Source organism: Mus caroli, chromosome 17 (assembly GCF_900094665.2).
Source record: "Mus caroli chromosome 17, CAROLI_EIJ_v1.1, whole genome shotgun sequence".
Lineage (NCBI taxonomy): Eukaryota > Metazoa > Chordata > Mammalia > Rodentia > Muridae > Mus > Mus caroli.
In genome coordinates, this window is record NC_034586.1 from 21,764,020 (window position 1) to 21,782,272 (window position 18,253).

The 18,253-nt window shown below is 51.7% G+C and overlaps 2 protein-coding genes across 6 annotated transcripts; both read right to left on the reverse strand.

Moving 5' to 3' along the window:
- Positions 1–543: 543 nt before the first annotated feature.
- On the reverse strand, positions 544–18,068 carry Pigq (phosphatidylinositol glycan anchor biosynthesis class Q). Of its 5 annotated transcripts, none has more exons than XM_029471341.1 (11): positions 18,044–18,068; positions 10,603–11,301; positions 8,672–8,803; positions 8,410–8,530; positions 6,310–6,436; positions 5,880–6,033; positions 5,668–5,779; positions 5,161–5,241; positions 4,724–4,838; positions 2,778–2,839; positions 544–1,895 (listed from the first exon to the last, which is right to left on the reverse strand). In XM_029471341.1, the coding sequence occupies exons 2-11, from the start codon at positions 11,289–11,291 to the stop codon at positions 1,743–1,745; spliced, it is 1,746 nt and encodes a 581-aa protein (XP_029327201.1). In that variant the 5' UTR covers positions 11,292–11,301; positions 18,044–18,068; the 3' UTR covers positions 544–1,742. The 5 variants fall into 5 exon arrangements, with proteins under 5 accessions (XP_029327201.1, XP_029327202.1, XP_021005019.1 ...); XM_029471342.1 differs by lacking the exon at positions 18,044–18,068 and adding an exon at positions 16,394–16,417; XM_021149360.2 differs by lacking the exon at positions 18,044–18,068 and adding an exon at positions 15,889–16,077.
- Positions 16,491–17,792, reverse strand: Nhlrc4 (NHL repeat containing 4). The gene has a single exon (XM_021185733.2). The coding sequence runs from the start codon at positions 17,358–17,360 to the stop codon at positions 16,950–16,952; it is 411 nt and encodes a 136-aa protein (XP_021041392.1). The 5' UTR covers positions 17,361–17,792; the 3' UTR covers positions 16,491–16,949.
- Positions 18,069–18,253: the final 185 nt, after the last annotated feature.

Below are 18,253 nucleotides of genomic sequence, written 5' to 3' on the forward strand. Positions count from 1 at the left end.
CTTATACTGATCCTTTGTGGAGTCCCAGGCTAGAAAGCAACTGAGGGCCCCTTCTTCATAACCAGGACAACAGGCCTGGAGGCATCCGAAGACTGAAGATGCTAAGAGTCAGTTGAAGATGTGTGGTATTGGCACACTCCTTCAGTCCCAGTACTAGGGAGGCAGAGGCAGGCTGATCTGTGTCTGAGCCAGCCTGGTCTACAGAGTGAGTTCTGGGATAGCCAAGACTACATAGAGAAACTTGTCAGTCCAGGGCAGAGCTGTGCTTTGTTTGGAATCCACATAGTCAAAGCCCAGAGTAGACAACCCCAGCCCTACCAGACTGTATCCCAGCTCCCGGAATCTGGGTGAAACTGTGGCCAGAGGCACTGAGGCTCTAGCTCTGTTCACCTATCTATGACATCTTCAAGTGCCTAGGGCTGCAACTCAGCAGAGCCTCTGCAGAGACCTTAGGCAGGAAATGATGACAGTCACCTGGGGTAACCCAGTGCCCCACCTAGCCCACCCACCTAGAGCCTGGCCAGACGAGCAGCACACCCAAGCTGGTACTCCAGATTCATGAGATTTTATTGTCATCACACTATCAGGATTCATCTTCACCAAAATCCTCCACTGGCTGCTTAAGAGTGGCTGTGACCTATAGCAAGAGGAAGCAGGCACAGACAGACCAATGTCCATAGTCGCAAGTGCCCCTGAAAGACAGGCTGGGCCAGCTGTCCCCTCCTGCCCACAGCAGATAATTCTAGACCATCAGGCAGTGAGGTTTCCTGCCCCCTAGGGACTAGTTCACATGGGGTCCCACTAAGTGTTAGGGAACCAACCCTGGCCATTTCACCACCCCAAGATCATTCACACAATGAGCCATGAAGTGCCTGTCCAGAAGGAAGCTACCTGGTCCCATAAAGAGTCTATAAGATAGAATATTTTGCCAAAGGGCCTATCCATACATGGAGCACTAAGCAAGAACAGGGCAGCCAGGTTGGCAGGTATCCAATCACCCCAGTTGATATAACTTCAAGTAAAGGGTACCCAAAGGCCTATTAGCAGCAACTTCACAAAGCAATCTCCAGAGAGTAGCAAGTAAGCCCAATGAAGTACAGGGTGAGGGATTAGTTCGAGGGGATAAGGGATCAGCAGCTGCCTGTTTCCCAATGGAAATGTTCTGCGGAGGCTTATGAAGTGCACCAGGTGCCCAGGAGTGCTCCCACCCAATAAAGCAGCCAAGAGGACCTGCCAGCATATCCCACGGAGTCCAGGCACTCCTAGGAATCAGGCTCACTGTAATGACTACAAAAACCATGTGGGTCCCTACATAGGTGGTACTAGAGCAGTGGTTCTCAACTCTCTGGGATGGGTGTCATATGACCCTTTCACAAGGTTCGCCTATGACTGTCAGAAAACACAGATATTTATATTATATCATGATTCATAGCAGTAGCAAAATTAACAGTTATGAAGTAGTAATGAAAATAATTTTATGGTTGGGGTCACCACAACATGAGGAACTGTATTAAAGGGTCAGCTTTGGGACGATTGAGAACCACTGTGCTAGAGTGCAGGACTGAAGCTGGCAGGGTCCGAGAGCAAAGTAGTAACTCAAGGGTAAGGCCTGCCTACATTCAGCACACAGAGTGTTTGGTTGGCCCTTGTGGGACCTGAGATGACCCCGTGGTCAGTGCTGTCCTGGCAGAGAGGAGGCGTGATGGTTGTGCAGTAGCTATGGGCAGGCTGTGTCCAGCTCCTCAGTCCTGTTTGTCCTCTCTCTGCCTCCAGGGGTAGATGAGCTCTCCGAAGACCAGCTTTCGGCACAGGGTACCCCAGGAGTGCTTGGGATGGCAGCCACAGCGAGGCAGACGGTAGATGTCCATCACATGGTTATAGGGCAGAGGGTTTATCTGCAAGAACAGGGGAGATATCAGTAGGGTAGTGGTCCTGGGTGCTTCAGCTGTGTCTACAGAAGAAGCTCTTGAGGGCTGGCACCTTGGGCCTGACTGGCTCTCTAGAGAATCTTTAGCTAGACAACTGTAGGGCAAACCCAGACAAACGTTTGCCTATGGAATAGCCATGCTATCTATCCTTGGAGAAGCAACCATATAGCACTTTGGTCCCCTGAGGAGGGAATGATGACAGGGGAGTTCAGTGTCTGCCCTATCCTAGAATCTACTCTGTTTCTAGGCTTCTGGGAGGAGGAGAAGGAGGAGGAGAGAGAGAGAAGGAGGAGGAAGAAGAAGGAAGAAGGAGAGGAGGAGGGGATCATGCCAGATGCTTCTGCATCTAAGAGTCTTAGACTTGGCCCAAGGTACAACTCAATACCTGGCAAGTCACCCCAAAACATGTTCTGCTCCCTTCCACAGGGACTGGAATCTGTGACTGAAAGAGCCAAGGGTTCAAGACCAACAGGAAATGACTACTTGTCATGAGGCCTTGGTAAAGTCATTTCTGTTTTATCACAACCTTGAGCACTATGGGACTCAGGGTAGCTTCATGATGTCTCTAGCCAAGTATGGGCACTCCACCCACAGGCTGGACTAGATCTCAACTATGTAGACCACAGTAAGTAGCCATAACTCTGCTGGGGAGGCTCCAGACACAGTGAGTTATAGTGCTCAGATGCCAGGGAACCTATCCCTTAGCTCCACTGGGTCCTTCTACCTCTATGTGACCTCTGGCTGCTCTAACACCACAGTATCACACCAGCTGTCCCAGGACACTGGGGGAGTCTGATGGAAGGTGGGGATCCCGGGTCTGAGTAGCAGTGAAGCATAGAGAGTTCTTACCTGCATCAGGAGTCGGAGGGGTCTGCCTGCCTCCTTTTCCAGAACTCTGAACTTCACACCAGCTATAGGAAAGCAAAGGATTTAGGAAGGTAGATGGCAATGCCCAATCAGCTTTCACTGGTCCCACGGAACGCTATGGGTCAGCAGAGGCTGTTGTAGATGGCAATTTCGGACGCTTCTAGCCCCTTTGAGCACACCCAGGAGGCAGTAGACCTGCCTGGGAACACAGGGTTCTCTCCTCCTCTACTTTCCCAGCTGCCTCTATGCTGGGTGGCAGATGCCCTGTTAATAGTTCAGTGCCCTACAGCTTCTGTGTCTGTGACTTAGGAACCCATAGCACCCCTGGCCTGTATTTTGGTTTCCAGGTCTAGGAAATGCCCAGGAAGGTTTTTTGGTTTTTTTGGTTTTTTTGTTTTGGTTTGTGGAGACAGGGTTTCTCTGTATGGCCCTGGCTGACCTGGAACTCACTTTGTAGACCAGGCTGGCCTCGAACTCATAAATCCTCCTGCCTCTGCCTCCCAGGTTCCTGAGTGCTGGGATTAAGGGCGTGCGCCACCACACCCGGCAGGAAGGTTCTTAAAAGAGCAGGAAATGAGACAGTTGTGGTGGTGCATGCCTTTAATCCCAGCACTCGGGAGGCAGAGGTAGGTAGAACTCTGTTGAGTTCAAAGCTAGCCTGGTCTACAGAGTATGTTCTAGGACTAACAGGACTACACAGAGAAACCCTGTCTTTTTTTTTTTTTTTTTTTTTTTTAAAGATTTTATTTATTTATTATATATAAGTGCACTGTAGCTGTCTTCAGACACTCCAGAAGAGGGCGCCAGATCTCGTTACAGATGGTTGTGAGCCACCATGTGGTTGCTGGGATTTGAACTCTGGACCTTCGGAAGAGCAGTCGGGTGCTCTTATCCACTGAGCCATCTCACCAGCCCAGAAACCCTGTCTTGATAAATAAGCTAAATAAGCTGGAAATGAAGCTTACTTAAAGCCAGGCAGTGGGAAGGGTCAGAGCCATGGCCTTCCAAGCAACGTAACTGCTCTGCCCCATTTACTGGCTCCAAACTTAGAAGGAAGAGGTTCTGCACCCCAGGCTATGTCTGGGGCGACTGTGGCCCACCTGCTTTTGTGTTCTGAAGTGAAGAAGGGGGCAGAGGCTGAGTGAGGAGCATTGCAAATGAGACTCTGGCCTGGGTCCCCTGAGGTTAATGGAGAAATTAGCTAGAAGGATGTTCACAAAATGTTTTATAGGCATTCAGCAGCAGGGAGATGCCTGAAGGCAGACTTTGAAATTGGTTCAAAGCCATGGAATCTGCATGTCCCTATCAAAAGGGTCTGAGCTTGCTGATAGAGTCACCTTAGAGATCAGCTGAACTGGTGTTGAACATTGGCTATGCCAGGCGATCCTGATGTCCCTGGTGTATCCAAAGCCCTAGGGACAAATGGGTTGCTCATAACAACCTCAGGCCTAAAGGAGATAAATTCCCCGCAAGGGACATGGAACCAGAATGCAGAGATTCAGAGAGACAGCTTGGGTGATAGGTGATGATTATACAGTGCAGGGTGCTCCTGCTACAGTCTAGCAGCCCTCATTCTGGCCTGTCCCTCCAAGGGTAAGGGTCATCAAAAAGCAGACATAGCCTAGAATCACATGGAGGCAGACTTCTCTGAGTCTGAGCTATATCCTACACAGACTCTGCAGCAAGCCTCACGTATTACAGAAAGGGTGATGCCTCGGGTCTTTATGTCCCTGAACTTAACTCTCCAGGGAGAGAGAAAAGATAGCATGTGCCCAGGACCAAGTCTGTCTTCATGGCCCTGCCTACTATGCCACACATACCAATTCTTTCAGGAAGGAGACACAAGAAGTTGGCACAAGTGTTTTATAAGGCCTATGGATACATTGTATCATCTTTCAGAAGCCAGACCACCAGCACCCAACACTTACCTGCCAGCCTATAGGGTCGGCAGAGTCGAAGGCCAAGGGAGTATAGTGGCAGGGAATTGATGAGGTCTACAAGTAGATGGATTAAGCCCTGCACAGTGATCACCAGGAGCCGGAGCTGTAGCAAAGGTGACAGTCAGGGCTGAGGGCACACATTAAACAGGCCTAGGAGGAGAGAAGCCCAATAGGCTTACCTCTAGAGGAGGGCTCTTCTATGACCCCATCCACTTACTATGGGTCCCAACCTCCCCTGTAGCCAGTCTTCTCCAGGACGGAACCCCCAACTGCTTTAAGACCAGTACATAGTTTCCAGAGAGTTCAGAACAGCCATGCTGATGTGACCCCAAGAGGTAGATAGCCTGTTTCCTGTGTGCCTGGCTCAGGCAGTGACCAATCCCAAGTTGTTCTGTAGGCCCCAGGGCAGGAGGTACTGGGCTCACCAGGGTGAATACCAGGTAGTACAGAGCGGTGGTGGGTAGCAAGAAGACCAGGATGGTGAAGAGCAAGGTCCCAATGAAGAGCTGTAGGGAAAAAGGACCAGCACACCTGGCACCACAAGATCCAGGCCAGGGAGGCAACTCTATCACTGCCCACACACATCTTAAACTGCAGTTGAATTTTTTGGTCTCCTGAGCTAGCAAGGGTCACCATGTTCCCTTTACCATGAGGAGTGTGTGTCTACATACCCTGTGGACCTGGGGAAACAGGCAGTAGGGTACATAGGCAAATATGATGTTAGGGGAAACTTCATGTATCACATCTGGGTAATAAGCAAATGGAATAAGCCAAAGCAGGTCCTATGCCCACCTTGGTAAAGTCTGTAGGTCTGCAGGTACCTCCCCCTAGGACAACTGCTGGAAACTAGCTGCAGGATAGGAGTAGGTTAGTCCTTGGTAGGGTCTAAGTAGCTGCCCTGGCAGGGTCAGCAGGCTCAAAGCTGTAGGTACCTGGTCAAGGTCATAGGAACAAGAATCCACTCGCTGGCGCAGAACATTCCACTTCTTCCCCCGGAACAGACGCCAGAGAGAGGAAAGGCCATAGATCTTCAGGCAGTACAGCCTGTAGGTCACATGCTCATGAGGCCACACTTCACCCATGAGGGCCACACCTCACCTATTTGCTCACACCCTGTTGAGCGCCCACTTGCACATACACATACCTGGCACCGTAGACATAGAAGCAATAGATGTGGAAGGTGAGAAGGGCGATGATATCCGAAAAGATGGACAGAGCAACAGTCAGTCCAAGGCAGGCTGAGAGTCCCACATGCCACAGGATATGCTCAATAAAGGGGGACATAAGGTGGATATAGCCTGCAGGATGGGGTTCAGCCATAAGTAGTGCCCACTGAGGCACTGGGAGCCCATGCTTCTGAGAATGGCTACCTAATACTGCAGGATACCGGTGAGCACAAGCCCAGCCACTGGACCCAGACTTCAGCTTGAGACTTCAACTGGCCCGACACAGTTGGCTTCATACAAACAGGAGGCCAGCAAATGGAAGCAGGGGGAGACTGGGCCTGACTAGGGTTGTCTGCTCTCCTCAACCTGCCCTGCTGGGCTGCCCAACCCTGCCCAGCAGGCACTCACTTATCCACAGATGGATGTGGTACAGGAAAAAGCGGCCCAGCACCTGATCCAGTGCCCGGTTCATCTTGAGCCCGGCAGGAGCACCCATCAGCCACTGCAACAGATGCTGAAGCTCCTCAGCCACGCGCTACAGGGATATGGAGCAGGGAGGGTGACACGTCACAGAGGTAGATGAGGGGGCAGCAGGGACATGGAGCAGGGGAGGATGACACGGTCACAGAGGTAGATGAGTGGGCAGGTTGAGGACTGTCTAGAATGGGCTCCCACCCTAGCCAGTCTCTCTGGGCAGGACAAAGGCAGCCTGCACTTCCAAGGTTCAAAATCATTGTCTTTTTATTTATTTAAACAGGGTCTCCCTATATAGTTCTGGCTATCTTAGAACTCGCTGTGTAGACTCAGATGCCTCAAACTCATAGAGATCCACCTGCCTTTGCCTCTCAAGTGCCAGGATTAAAGGTGTGCACCAAAGTCGTCTAACTTTGGACAGAAACTGTGTTTCCCAAATTTGTCTGGCCACTGGACCCCTGACCCTTGACCACAGATGACTTCCAAGATTCTGGTTTGAGGAATCTTCTAACAGGCTGGAATACATAACCAATTCCTTGAGTGAGCGTGTGTCCCGATGAGACATCTACCTCAACCCGAGAACTCCCGTCATCCTCTTATACTGCTACATTAGCCCTGGACCCATAGGGTCCTAAGTCTATGATACCTGGATATTGCTCAGGTGGGACAGACCATGGCTCAATTCAAACCATACTTGGGAAATACTGAAGGCCCCCGTTAAAGACTTCACTGTACCACTTGCTACCAGAGGTTAGGGCTACCCAGCAATGGGTAGCAATCTTGGGTGAGTGACAGGGTGTTGGGCTTATCAGAGACTTGGCAAGCAGGGGAGAGTGCCGGAGGGCAGGGGCCCAAAGAAAAGACGAAACTGAGTGCAGTGAACACATGGGGACATCAGTGACAAGCAGGGTACGGGACGGGACGTCTGGCTAAGAGACGCTCTACTCTGTCACCAAGGTGAGGCCATAGCAGTAATCCTGTCTGTCTGTTTTTGAGGCCGTTTCTTTATATAGCCCTGGCTGTCCTGGAATCCACTGTATAGACCAGGCTGGCCTCAAACTCATAGAGATCTGCCTGTTTCTGCCTTCCAAGTGCTGGGATTAAAGGTCTGCACCACCACTGTCTAGTCAAGAGTAACTCTTATATCCCTACATGCTCTTCTCAAAGCCTCTTGCAATCCTGTGCAAAAGCCTCAGGACCACCAGGGAGGAGAGCAAAACCTTCTTTATAAATAGGTCTTATTTAATATTTAAAGGATAAAAGCCTGGCAGCAGAAAAAGACTCCATTTTTTAATTAAATATTTATGGGTGCTTTTTTTTCCCCAGACAAAGTTGGCCAAGAAACAGAATATAGAAACAGCCTCACCCTTTCACCCAGCTCCAGCTCCTCTTTCCTACTGGGATGACCTCCACAGATCTCACAAAGCTGAGAGGAGCCCACTGCTGCCCCAGTGGCCTCCTCTGGCCTGGCAACAAACAGACCCAGCACTCATCCGCACTGACAGCAGAAGCAGAGCCCACAAGACTTCCATAGGAGACACTGCTTTGCCTCTACTGCAGATGAGATGGAGAACTGAGGCGTTCCATGGCCAGGTAGAAATGAGGTGAAGGAACCAGCATGAATGTGCTGTACATACCATGTACGGGAGCATGGGGAGTAGAGAGGACAGCCTGTGCCTCTTGTTTCCAGTGTAAGAGCAGTCTGGCAATAGCGTGGACAGCCCAGCAACAGCCCCGAGCCAGAGTTGTCCTAAGGTTAGCTTTCACCTGGTATATAAGCTTAGCATGGAAACGGGGCCCATGAAAGCCTCAACCAAAGTGGCCCTCAGACACTGCCACCTTCAGGAAGGGGCAGCAGGCAATTCACCAATGCTGCCCTGAGAGACAGGTCCCAAGAGCTAGGAAATATCTCAGGCTGGGGCCAAAGGCTGGGTCTCTAGGGTGAGGACAGGGAAGAGCTGTTCCTGCCAGCTGAAGGACTGCCCAAGAGGATTCCCAACCCTCAGGAAGCTGGGCTCCACCCAATCCACTCACATCAGCCACAGGGACCAGGGCATTGGCCAGCTGTCCAATTCGGTTATTGCTGTGGAGCCAAGAGAGCAGCAGCAAGCCAAGGGCCACATCCAGTAGCACAGAAACCAGCACGTTGGCCTTCCTGGAAGGAAAGTCAGGGAAAGCACAGCTATAGACACAGCCTGTGACCTGAAAGGCCTGGCTGCAGGCACAGTGCAAAGTGGAGAGGAAGAAGAGGATGGGCCACCCCTCCCCACCGCATCCCCTGTATAGGAAACCATACCTCATCAGCTGCATGGGATTCTGGGCTTTCTCTGTGCTGAAGATGAGGGAGAGGTGCTTCAGCCGGTGATGGAGCTGCTCACAAGTGGAGAGCTTGCTTCTGATGAAGGTAAGTGGCCACAGCTTCCATAGCCTGGGGGGAATATAAGGGCTGAGACTGACACCTCCAGCCTTAGGTTCCTTGGTTTCCCAGCCTAGGTTTCTCACTCTAGAAAGAAGACCCAGAGCCACTCACCCTGAGCCCTTTGGTTCCACTTCAAGGCTCAGCAGGGCCCAGGCAAATGTGAAGACCAACACAGCCAAGCAAGGATGCCTAGATGTGAAACGCACAGCACCTTCCTGCCCCACCCCCAGCTGTGCTTACTGCTACCACAGAGCTGGAGCCCTCGCAGAGCCTCAGGCATACCTGAGCTCACCAGCCAATGCAAAGAGGAGTGTCAAGATAGCTGAAAAGATAGCCAGTCGTGGTAGCACGTGCCTTTAATCCCAGGACTCAGGAGGCTGAGGCAAATAGATCTCGAGTCTAAGGCCAGCTTGGTTAGGGCTACCCTTTCCCCAAAAGATGGCTGAAAAAGTAGAGGGGGAGGGGGGACTAGGTCATCTCTCATCCACCCAAGACTTGCCCTGCCTACTACATGGTAACCCAGCTCAAGCAAGGTTCTCCTGGGCTTTCCATAAGACTGAGTTCCTCACAAAGGAAGCACTGAGACATTTCCACAGATGCTCACATAGTAAGAGATGTCCTCAAGCCAAGGAAGAAGAAAATACCTGATAGCAATTGGCTCATGTGAAACAGGAGAGCAGGGTCAAAGAGCAAAAAGAGCAGCAGCACCGGGCATGGTGGCGCACGCCTTTAATCCCAGCACTCGGGAGGCAGAGGCAGGTGGATTTCTGAGTTTGAGGCCAGCCTGGTCTACAGAGTGAGTTCCAGGACAGCCAGAGCTACACAGAGAAACCCTGTCTCAGAAACCACCACCAAAACCACCACCAAAAAAAGAGCCTAGTGTTACTCAGCATTCTGAGGACTTGAGGACTTTTCCAGGCTAGCACCCATGATTCTAGAGACCCTGGGTGGGTACGACTGCTCCAAGCAACTATGGACTGGAGAGGAACTGCATTATCACCTGAAGCCAGCTGTGGGAACAACAGAAAAGAAGGGGAATGGGCTAGCCTAGACCACATAGTGAGTTTCAGGCCAGCTAAGGCTATACAGCTGAGACCCTGTCCCAAACACACAACAATCGTAAGCTAAGCTGAAGAGATGATGATCTGGAGCACTTGTTGCTCTTGTAGAGACACAGGTTTAATTCCCAGCACCCACATGATGGCAACCCCAGTTCCAGGAGATCTGTCTTGGACTTAATTTGTTGACCAGGCTGGCCTTGAACTCAGAAATCCAACTGCCTCTGCCTCCCAAGTGCTGGGATTAAAGGTGTGCACCTCCACTGTCTGGCTATTTGTAATTTTTTTTTTAAAGATTTATTTATTTTTATTATATGTAAGTACACCGCAGCAGATCTCGTTACGGATGGTTGTGAGCCACCATGTGGTTGCTGGGATTTGAACCTCGGACCTTCGGAAGAGCAGTCGGGTGCTCTTACCCACTGAGCCATCTCACCAGCCCTGTAATTTTTTTTTAAGTGCAATAACCCAGTTTTGTGTTCACCAGATTTCTTCTCGGTGCTTGAACTGTCTGCGACCCATTCTATACCTAACTGGATGGGCCTCACACACTCAGTCTCCAGGAATAGCAGCCTCTACTAAGACATCCTCTGAGATGCAAAGGGAGGGAAGGTAAGAGGAGAACTGGGTCTCAGGAACATGAGCCTCAGTATGGACCCTCTGGCTCTCAATGCCACTACACTGAAGGGAGAGCCTGTGGTTCTCAAGGGTCCAATTTCTTGTCCTACCTTTCCTGTCTGAGGCACCTACCGGCAAGCACTAGCTGCTGAGATCAGGGACAACAGAGAAGCCAGCAGCAGGCAGACAGGCCCAGAGGCCCGCTTGGCCAACTCCACAAGTATGCTGGCCTCCACTCCCTCTGATTGCCAGTGGCTCAGGCGTACGGGTGTCTCATCAAATTGGTCATTTCGGAAGAGCACCTCGCTGCGTGCCACTGTGTCAAAGATGTCAGCTAGGCCTCCGGTGCTGGCTGTGGTGTCTCCCATCTGGCAGGCAGGCAGGACTGGAGGCGGATGCAGCCAGGAGAGCAGCAGCTTGCGCTGATCATAGAAGATGAGCATGACCTGCTCTTCGGGGTGTGTGTCCAGAGGGTCAGACATCTGCGGGTAAGTGGCCTTGCAGCTCCAGAGTCTGGTACCCCTCTCCCGGCAGAGCTGCAACCAGGGATCATGGGAGAAGATGGTACCCAGGCCCTCCAGGAAATTCCCCAGGCTCTCCTGTGGTTCCTGCTGACGGTGGCACCAGGTACCTAGCACAGCCACTGGTACTTGACTGGCCTTCTGCACCTGGGCCAGGAGCTCCTTGACTTGGATGGGGATGAAGGGAAAGTGCACCACGGCCAGGATCACAGCACTGCTCTGTCCTGGGACCCACCGTCCCACTAACAGGCCACTGTCTGCCGAGGCACAGCATGTGGGGAAGAAGACCTTGAGCACCATACTGGGGGCCCTGCAAGAGAGCAGAGAGGGTTGGTTTAGAGCTGCTGTGGCTGGCAGCATAGTGCCTGCAAGATGTTGTACCCTGCTTACGAACCATTCACCCAGCCACACATTGGGAAAGCACAGTTCTGGATTTGGTGAGTCATGGCTGTGCATCTCCCAGAGACTGAACTCTTCCGATCACTGCCCCAGGAAGCAGCAGCCGTATGTGTGATGGCAGGGCAGTGCTTCCACAAGTTCTAAGGCCAGCAGCCCGAAGCAGGGCAGAGTGAGGTACTGGACAGACGCTGTTGACTGACAGCAGTGTGGGGCTGAGCCTGAGGGCTTTAATGAGAAAGGCCTCCTTATGAGTGTCATATGAGCATGTACACAAATGATAACTTTAGCAAACCAGAAGCCAGCCAGCTGTGTAATGTACACCTGTAATCCCAGCAGTGGAGAGGTGGAGGAAGGAGTGCCAGTTCAAGACCAGCCTTCAAAAGAAGGGGTTGGGGGGAGATGGCTTTTGACTAGAGTCTCAGTACTTAGGAGGCTAAAGCAGGGAGATCACTGGGTTCAAGACAAGCTAGGCCTACACATGAATTTCAGGGAATCCTGGCATACAAAATAAGGCCCTGTCTCAAACAGCGACAAACTAGATTTCCATAAGCAAGAGTTAAGATAAAATTTTAAAACCTGGGTCTGCAGAGCCACTCAGAGGTTTAGAGTTCTCATCGCTCTTGCAGAAGACCTGAGTTTGATCCCCAGCACCCATATGGTGGTTCACAACCATTCATACCTCCAGTTCCAGCAGATGTAGCACATGTGTGGTTACATACGTGCAGGCAAAACCTCATATACGTAAAGTAAATTTAAAAGGTATTAAGCCTGTTTTGGAGGGCCAGGGATGGTTTTCAATGACAGAGTGCTTGCCTAGCATGGCCAACATTCTGAATTTGATCTCAAACACCACCAAATAACCAAAAATAAAAATAAAAGTGAACCAAACAAACTTGTTTCGGGGCTCAGGAAAACTGGATGCACACCTAGATCACTGGTCCTAAGGCTGCGTGTAAGGCCCGCTTAAAGGAGCTGCTCCTCCTGTGACATGGAGCATGTTGTCGTCCTGCTGCTGCCACTGCTGAAAACTCATCAATCCCGAGCTCCGCCTAAGTCAGGATTTGAATCTCCAGCAATTCCCACCCTGGAAAACTTGGTCCCCCAACCCTCAAGAAATCCTATATAAGTTTGCTTCTCACTCAGTTTTCTGCTACTTCTGGCCCAAGCAGAGGTAGCCGCCATCTTGGGTCTTTCCCAATAAATCTCTTGTATGAGGCTTATTGTGTGGTGTGACTTTGTGCTATTCCTTGGCTCCAGACTGCCAGGACACCTTTGCCTTCAGAGCTGTAACACAGACTCAGTCTCAGAAAGTAAGTAGAGAAGACGCTGGAGGTGTAGCTCAGTGGAAGCAGCTCTGCTCTGCCCTCTGCTCGCCTGAGGTACCTCTAGGTAATACTCGTCTTTCCCAAGATGGGGCTCCCAGCAGAGCAGTATTTCTCTCCATGAGAGAATGTCAATGCATTTTCTGTGAGGGAACAGCAGCCCTCCTGACCTCTCAGGCTCTTGGCATGAGCATTAAGAACCACCACAGGGGCTGGAGAGATAGCTCAGCAGTTAAGAGCACTGACTGCTCTTCCAAAGGTCCTGAGTTCAAATCCCAGCAACCACATGGTGGCTCACAACCACCTCTAATGAGTGAGATCTGATCTGATGCCCTCTTCTGGTGTGTCTGGTGTGCTTACATGTAATAAATAAATAAATCTTTAAAATAAAACAAACAACCCACCAGAGTAGCTACAAATCCTGACCCTGTGGCCCCCACTCTGTTCCTCCCACAGAAAAGGCACTATTTGGAGATCATGGGTTTCCTTCACTTGTGCCTGCTGAACTGAACTGCTGGAATGTTTGGCAAGGTTCAGGTGCCTACATATGCCTTTCTTTAGTCAACACCGCCTCTTGCCCATGTGAAGTGAAGAACACAGCAACCGTGAGCAAAGACCCCATTTTTGGATCCTTTCCTGAGGGAGGCCCAGATCTTGGGCTGAAGCCTAGTTTCCTGGTCTAGTGTCTACACAAAACAATTGGAGCTGAGGGGTAGACAGTGACACAAGTGGTGGCGGTAGCTGTCCCATAAACAAATGCCCAGAGCTTGAAGGATCCAGATGCAGCTGCTCCCTTCCTGTCCAGCCCAAAGCTTTCACATGGACAATGTGGCAAATCTTTTTGGTTTTGATAATGAGGACTAGACCTAGGGTCTCATATGAACTATAACCCAGCCCAATGCTGAGAAGACTAATGGGACCCAGCACTGTAGGACTTCCAAATGCTGGTGCTGATTAAAAGAACAGCCCAAGCCTGAAAAAGCCGTTCCCAGGTGGGTGCAGTAAAGAAGTCTCAGGAAGCCTTTCCATAGACCTCCGAGTCAGAAGTCTCCAGTAAAACAAAACTCCAAAGAACCTGGAGGAAGCAGGCAATTGGTAGGTGTCCATAGAGAAAACCTGACGCCCAACACTAGGGCAGGCTAAATCCCCATAGCCAGTGTCAAGAACCAATTTCTCTTGTCCCTTCAGTAGGAACTGACTCCAGAAGGCCATGACATGGGGCACGGCTAAAGATACTAGAGCCATTCTGCCTGTAAGAGCCCCGGTGGGCCACTGTCATAGGGAACCCTTCAGCAGAGCCCAAACTCTTGTTCAACAACTTTGTAAGGACACAGCAGCTCAGTGAAATATCATCTGACTCTCCGGGGGGAACACTTCACACGAACTAAGGAAAAATGCTCACAACCCTGTAGGAAGAGAAATGCCCTTGATCTAATTATAAACAGATGTTTCAAAGGCTGGTTTGGAGTCTGCTCACAACTCGTGAATCCACTGTGCTGTATACACACTGTATCTATAAGCATCCTCGTTGTGGAGTATGCTTCATTTACAGTTTACCTTAAAAAAGCAAAAAAGCTCAGGTCAAAGGAAAGAAGGTGCAAGGCAGAGAGAGGTTGGAGCTCTGATCTGTGGGGTACTGAGAGAACTCAAGTTGAGGCAAATCCCCACCCTCACTCCCATCTCAGCCTCCGGATGCACTGAAGTGTAAGAAGGAGTGTGCTTACACTGGGCTGCTGGGATCCCAGCAGCAGAAAATGATGATGAAAGAGCAGGCGATCGATACAAGAGGTGAGAGGCTGGAGGAGAAGGCAGAAACCTGGGATGTGTGAACGCCTTTAAAGATGCTGATTAAAAAGAACAGCCCAAGCCTGGAAAAGCTACCTTTGCTAAGGAGGAGTCAGTTCCCTCCCCGACAGCCCATTCCCAGGAGGGTTAAATAAGAGGCCCCAGGAAGTCTCTTCACAGAACTCCAAGTCAGACTTCAGCAGCAGAGCTCCTGCTTACCTCCCCTGCAAGGAACAGGCTTGAGGGATGGCCAGCCCAGTTACGAGAGTCCTGGGACACATCATAGCTGAAACATTACTTTGTGAATCTTTGAGAGGGTTCATATTTACCCCACGTTCAAAATAAATGCCTCCTCACCCCCCTCAAAAAAAACACTTTTCTGACTAGGGATGTAGTCAGTTGGTATGGTGCCTACCTAGCCTGCACCAGACCCTGTGTTGAGTCCCCAGAACCTCATAGACCAGTAGTAGCAGTGCATATCTGTAATCAGAAGGTGTCCGAAGGACAATCAAAAATTCAAGGTCATCCTTTGCTACACTAGGATTTTGAGGCCAACCTAGCCTATAAGAGAACCTGCCCAGAAACACATTTTTCGCCTCTGTAAATGCTTTCCTTTTTCATTTCAAAAGGAGGGGGTAATCTGTTTCTGACCTTTACTGGAGTGGATAAATATGAGCCTCTCAGCCAGTGCCCCAGGAATCTTCCAGCCAGTTCCCCGCCTGGAGGGGAGGAGGGGCCTCTCGGTGCCCTCAAGTTCCGGAGAGCAGGCCCAGACCCACAACGGGTGCCGCTGAGCCTGGAGGTCAGCAGCGTGGTGGCCGCCTCTCCCTCCATCCCGGCCTCCGGTTTCCCATCTCAGAGTCTTTAGGACCAAGAGGCCTGCGCTGCCTCGGGATTTCCTCCTCTTCCTCTCCCGGCCCCGCTACCCGCTAGTGCTCACCAGCTGGTGCCCGGGGCCGCGTCCCCGAGCGGTAGGGAAGAAACTGGGTTGGGCACCGCGTTTGGCGGGCCCGGGAGGACGACCGTGCTTGCGGCTCCCAGGCCCGCCGCGGGACATCAGCACCATTTCCGCCGGCTCCGCGCGTTGTCGCGCGACGGTCCGGTCCCCAAACATGCCCGGGCTGTCCATCGCCTGGGCCCGAGAGTTCCGCGCGCGGGGCTCCTGTCATCAAAGCTACCCTCGCTGTAAATGTCCTGAAAGGTCGGGTGGATCCAACCTTTGAGGACCAAGGTAGCCGCTTTGTTCTTATCGCCTGGCCTCCTATACCCGGGCCCTTCCATCTGTTTCTATCCATTGCGAGTAGGGTGCACGCAGACCCGTGTGGGCCGCATACTCTGAAAGCAATACTCCTAACAACGCAGTAACTAATGTTTATTGAGCATCTACTTACAAGCAAAGTTTCTTTCATTGTCCGTTAATCGCCCACAACATAATGAACAGGGCATATTGATTTAACCTGCAGAAGTGACGTGTGTTGACCTCAACGTCCAGATGACAGGCTGGGTGCCACCCCACACCCTAAAGGGACAAAAGCAAGGAGCTTTTTCTTGCTTCTTCCCACATGAAGAACATGGGTGAGAACAGATTCTCACTAAGCTCTTCAAACACACACACACACACCTCCCCTTCCAGATCTCATCTGTAACATGGGAGGAAAGGCTACTGTTTTCCTGTCTTGAATGGAAGGGTATGAAAGAACCTGTGCTACCCAGAACCATCCCAGCACCCCACCTAAGCGCTCAAAAGTGGTTTGGACCTGGATTGAAGGGAAAACTGAAGGCATCTTTCAAAACAGGGAGTGTCCAGTAGAGGACCTGAAGACTCAGTCAGCCCTTGCTATGTGCCCCTACCAGGACACATGTAAGCCTTACCCCTCTGATTTGCCTACTCCTTACCTCTCAGTTAGGCCCAGAGTGCTGTTGGAGGCTCAAGAATGGGAATATTTTTGAAGATGGGGGGAACACTAAGGGACCACACCCTTCCTCTAAACTGCCCAACCCAGCCTAGCCACACCCTCCCTGCCTGCCTCTGATTAGGATGTAGGGGTTGGGGCACCTGGCAGGAGATCTTGTCTAGCTATCTGCTGGCAGACAGCCTCAGCACCCAGGATCTAGAGCTTCAAGTGTTGCCTCAAAGCTCAGGCCTCCCGAGACCCAAGCTAGCAGAGCCAGGGACTGAGTGGCCCTTGGGTTTTAGGGGCATGAAAACCTATGAGCATACTTAATAGGGAAGTGGAGATGGCCCAGTTTAGAAACTCATCAAGAAATGGTGATTCATGGTTTCTGTGTAGACAGGAGCACTTGCCAAGAGGAAATCACAAAGCCAGCTAAGACCAGGTGTCAGGAAGAAGGCTCAGCAGGCCCCAAGGAGCCTACCAACCTTCCATGATAGTACAAAGGACTCAGGCCCGGCCAGTCCTAGCAAGGGGCTATTTTCCCCAGAGCCTACTCCTCAGGCCATCTCCCCCAGATACTGGTACAACTTGATGCAGTTGTCCCCTGCATCTGCCACCACTAGTTGGCCCTGGGGTGCACAGGCCATACCCAAGGGCCTCTTTAGTCCCTCCAACTGCAAACAGATGGGTGGCCCAACCCGGGGAAACAAAGTCACTTGGTGCCTCTGCTCATCAGCCACAATAATGCTACCCTCCGCATCAGAGCACACACCCGCTGGGTGGCCAAAGTTATGCCCAGTCAGGGTTCCTAGGGAGCCCAGAGGCTGGTGGGCACTGCCAAACAGTTGTACATCCCCAAACTCTTCACTCACAGCAAAGCCCCCATCAGGCCCTGGACCTACCCAACAAGGGCCCTCCAGACCTAGCATGGAGGTTGGAGCAAGGGGCTCCCAGGTTGGTCCTAACATGAAGCTGTGAACAGTTCCAGGCAAGTAGTCTGTCACCAGGAAGTGTCCAAGAGCATCCACAGCCAGCCCTCGGGGGGACAGGAATGTGCCTACAGTCACCCAGCGGCCCTGGGGTTCCCGGGAAGTGTACTGGAGAGCATACACAGCACCGTGAATGAGGTCACTGACCACCACAAGCCCTGCAGCTGTCACCGCCACATCCTCTGGGACAAAGTCTCCAGCTCTAGGAATGCAGCAGGGTAGTTGACAAATGGAGCGTCCCTCAAGATCCAGCACATGGACACAGGATGCAACACCAGCCGTCAAGAAGAGCAGACCATCTGGGGAGCAGTGCAGGCCTCGGGGGCTCCCTGCAGCCCCTGCTGGCACCAGGATTTGTCCCAGCAGGCGAGGCTGCCGAGAGCAACTGGCATCTCTAAGTTGGTCCAGCCTGAGATCAGGATGTCAGGGGTAGGTGGCTGGGGTAGGGGCAGCCCAGGAGGTCAAGGAGTCAGGATAGATGGGAGGCCAGGGGCAGCAAGCAGTCGCGGCCTTGGCTTCTCTGCAGCTGCAAAAGAGTTGGAACATCCATGCGTGCAGATGGTGGCTCATGGGCACTAGCACCCTCCCATTGTAGATGAAGAGCTGGGGGGTGGGGTGGGGTGGGGGAGGGGAAGGCTGCTGCATTGTATCTGAGTGCTCACCTGGTTCCCAAGAGCAGCAACCACACAGGTGTCTAGGTGTCTGCAGCAGGGGTCTGAGAAACACCACACACTCAAGAGGGGCAGAGGTTTACCTCTAAGGCTCAAATCGCATGCAGAGCTGTGTCCTGCCTAGGGAAGGAGGAGGCAGATAAGCTGCATTCCCCAGCCCTGGGATAACTCCCTCACTCAATGGCCTAAGCTCCTGTTAGT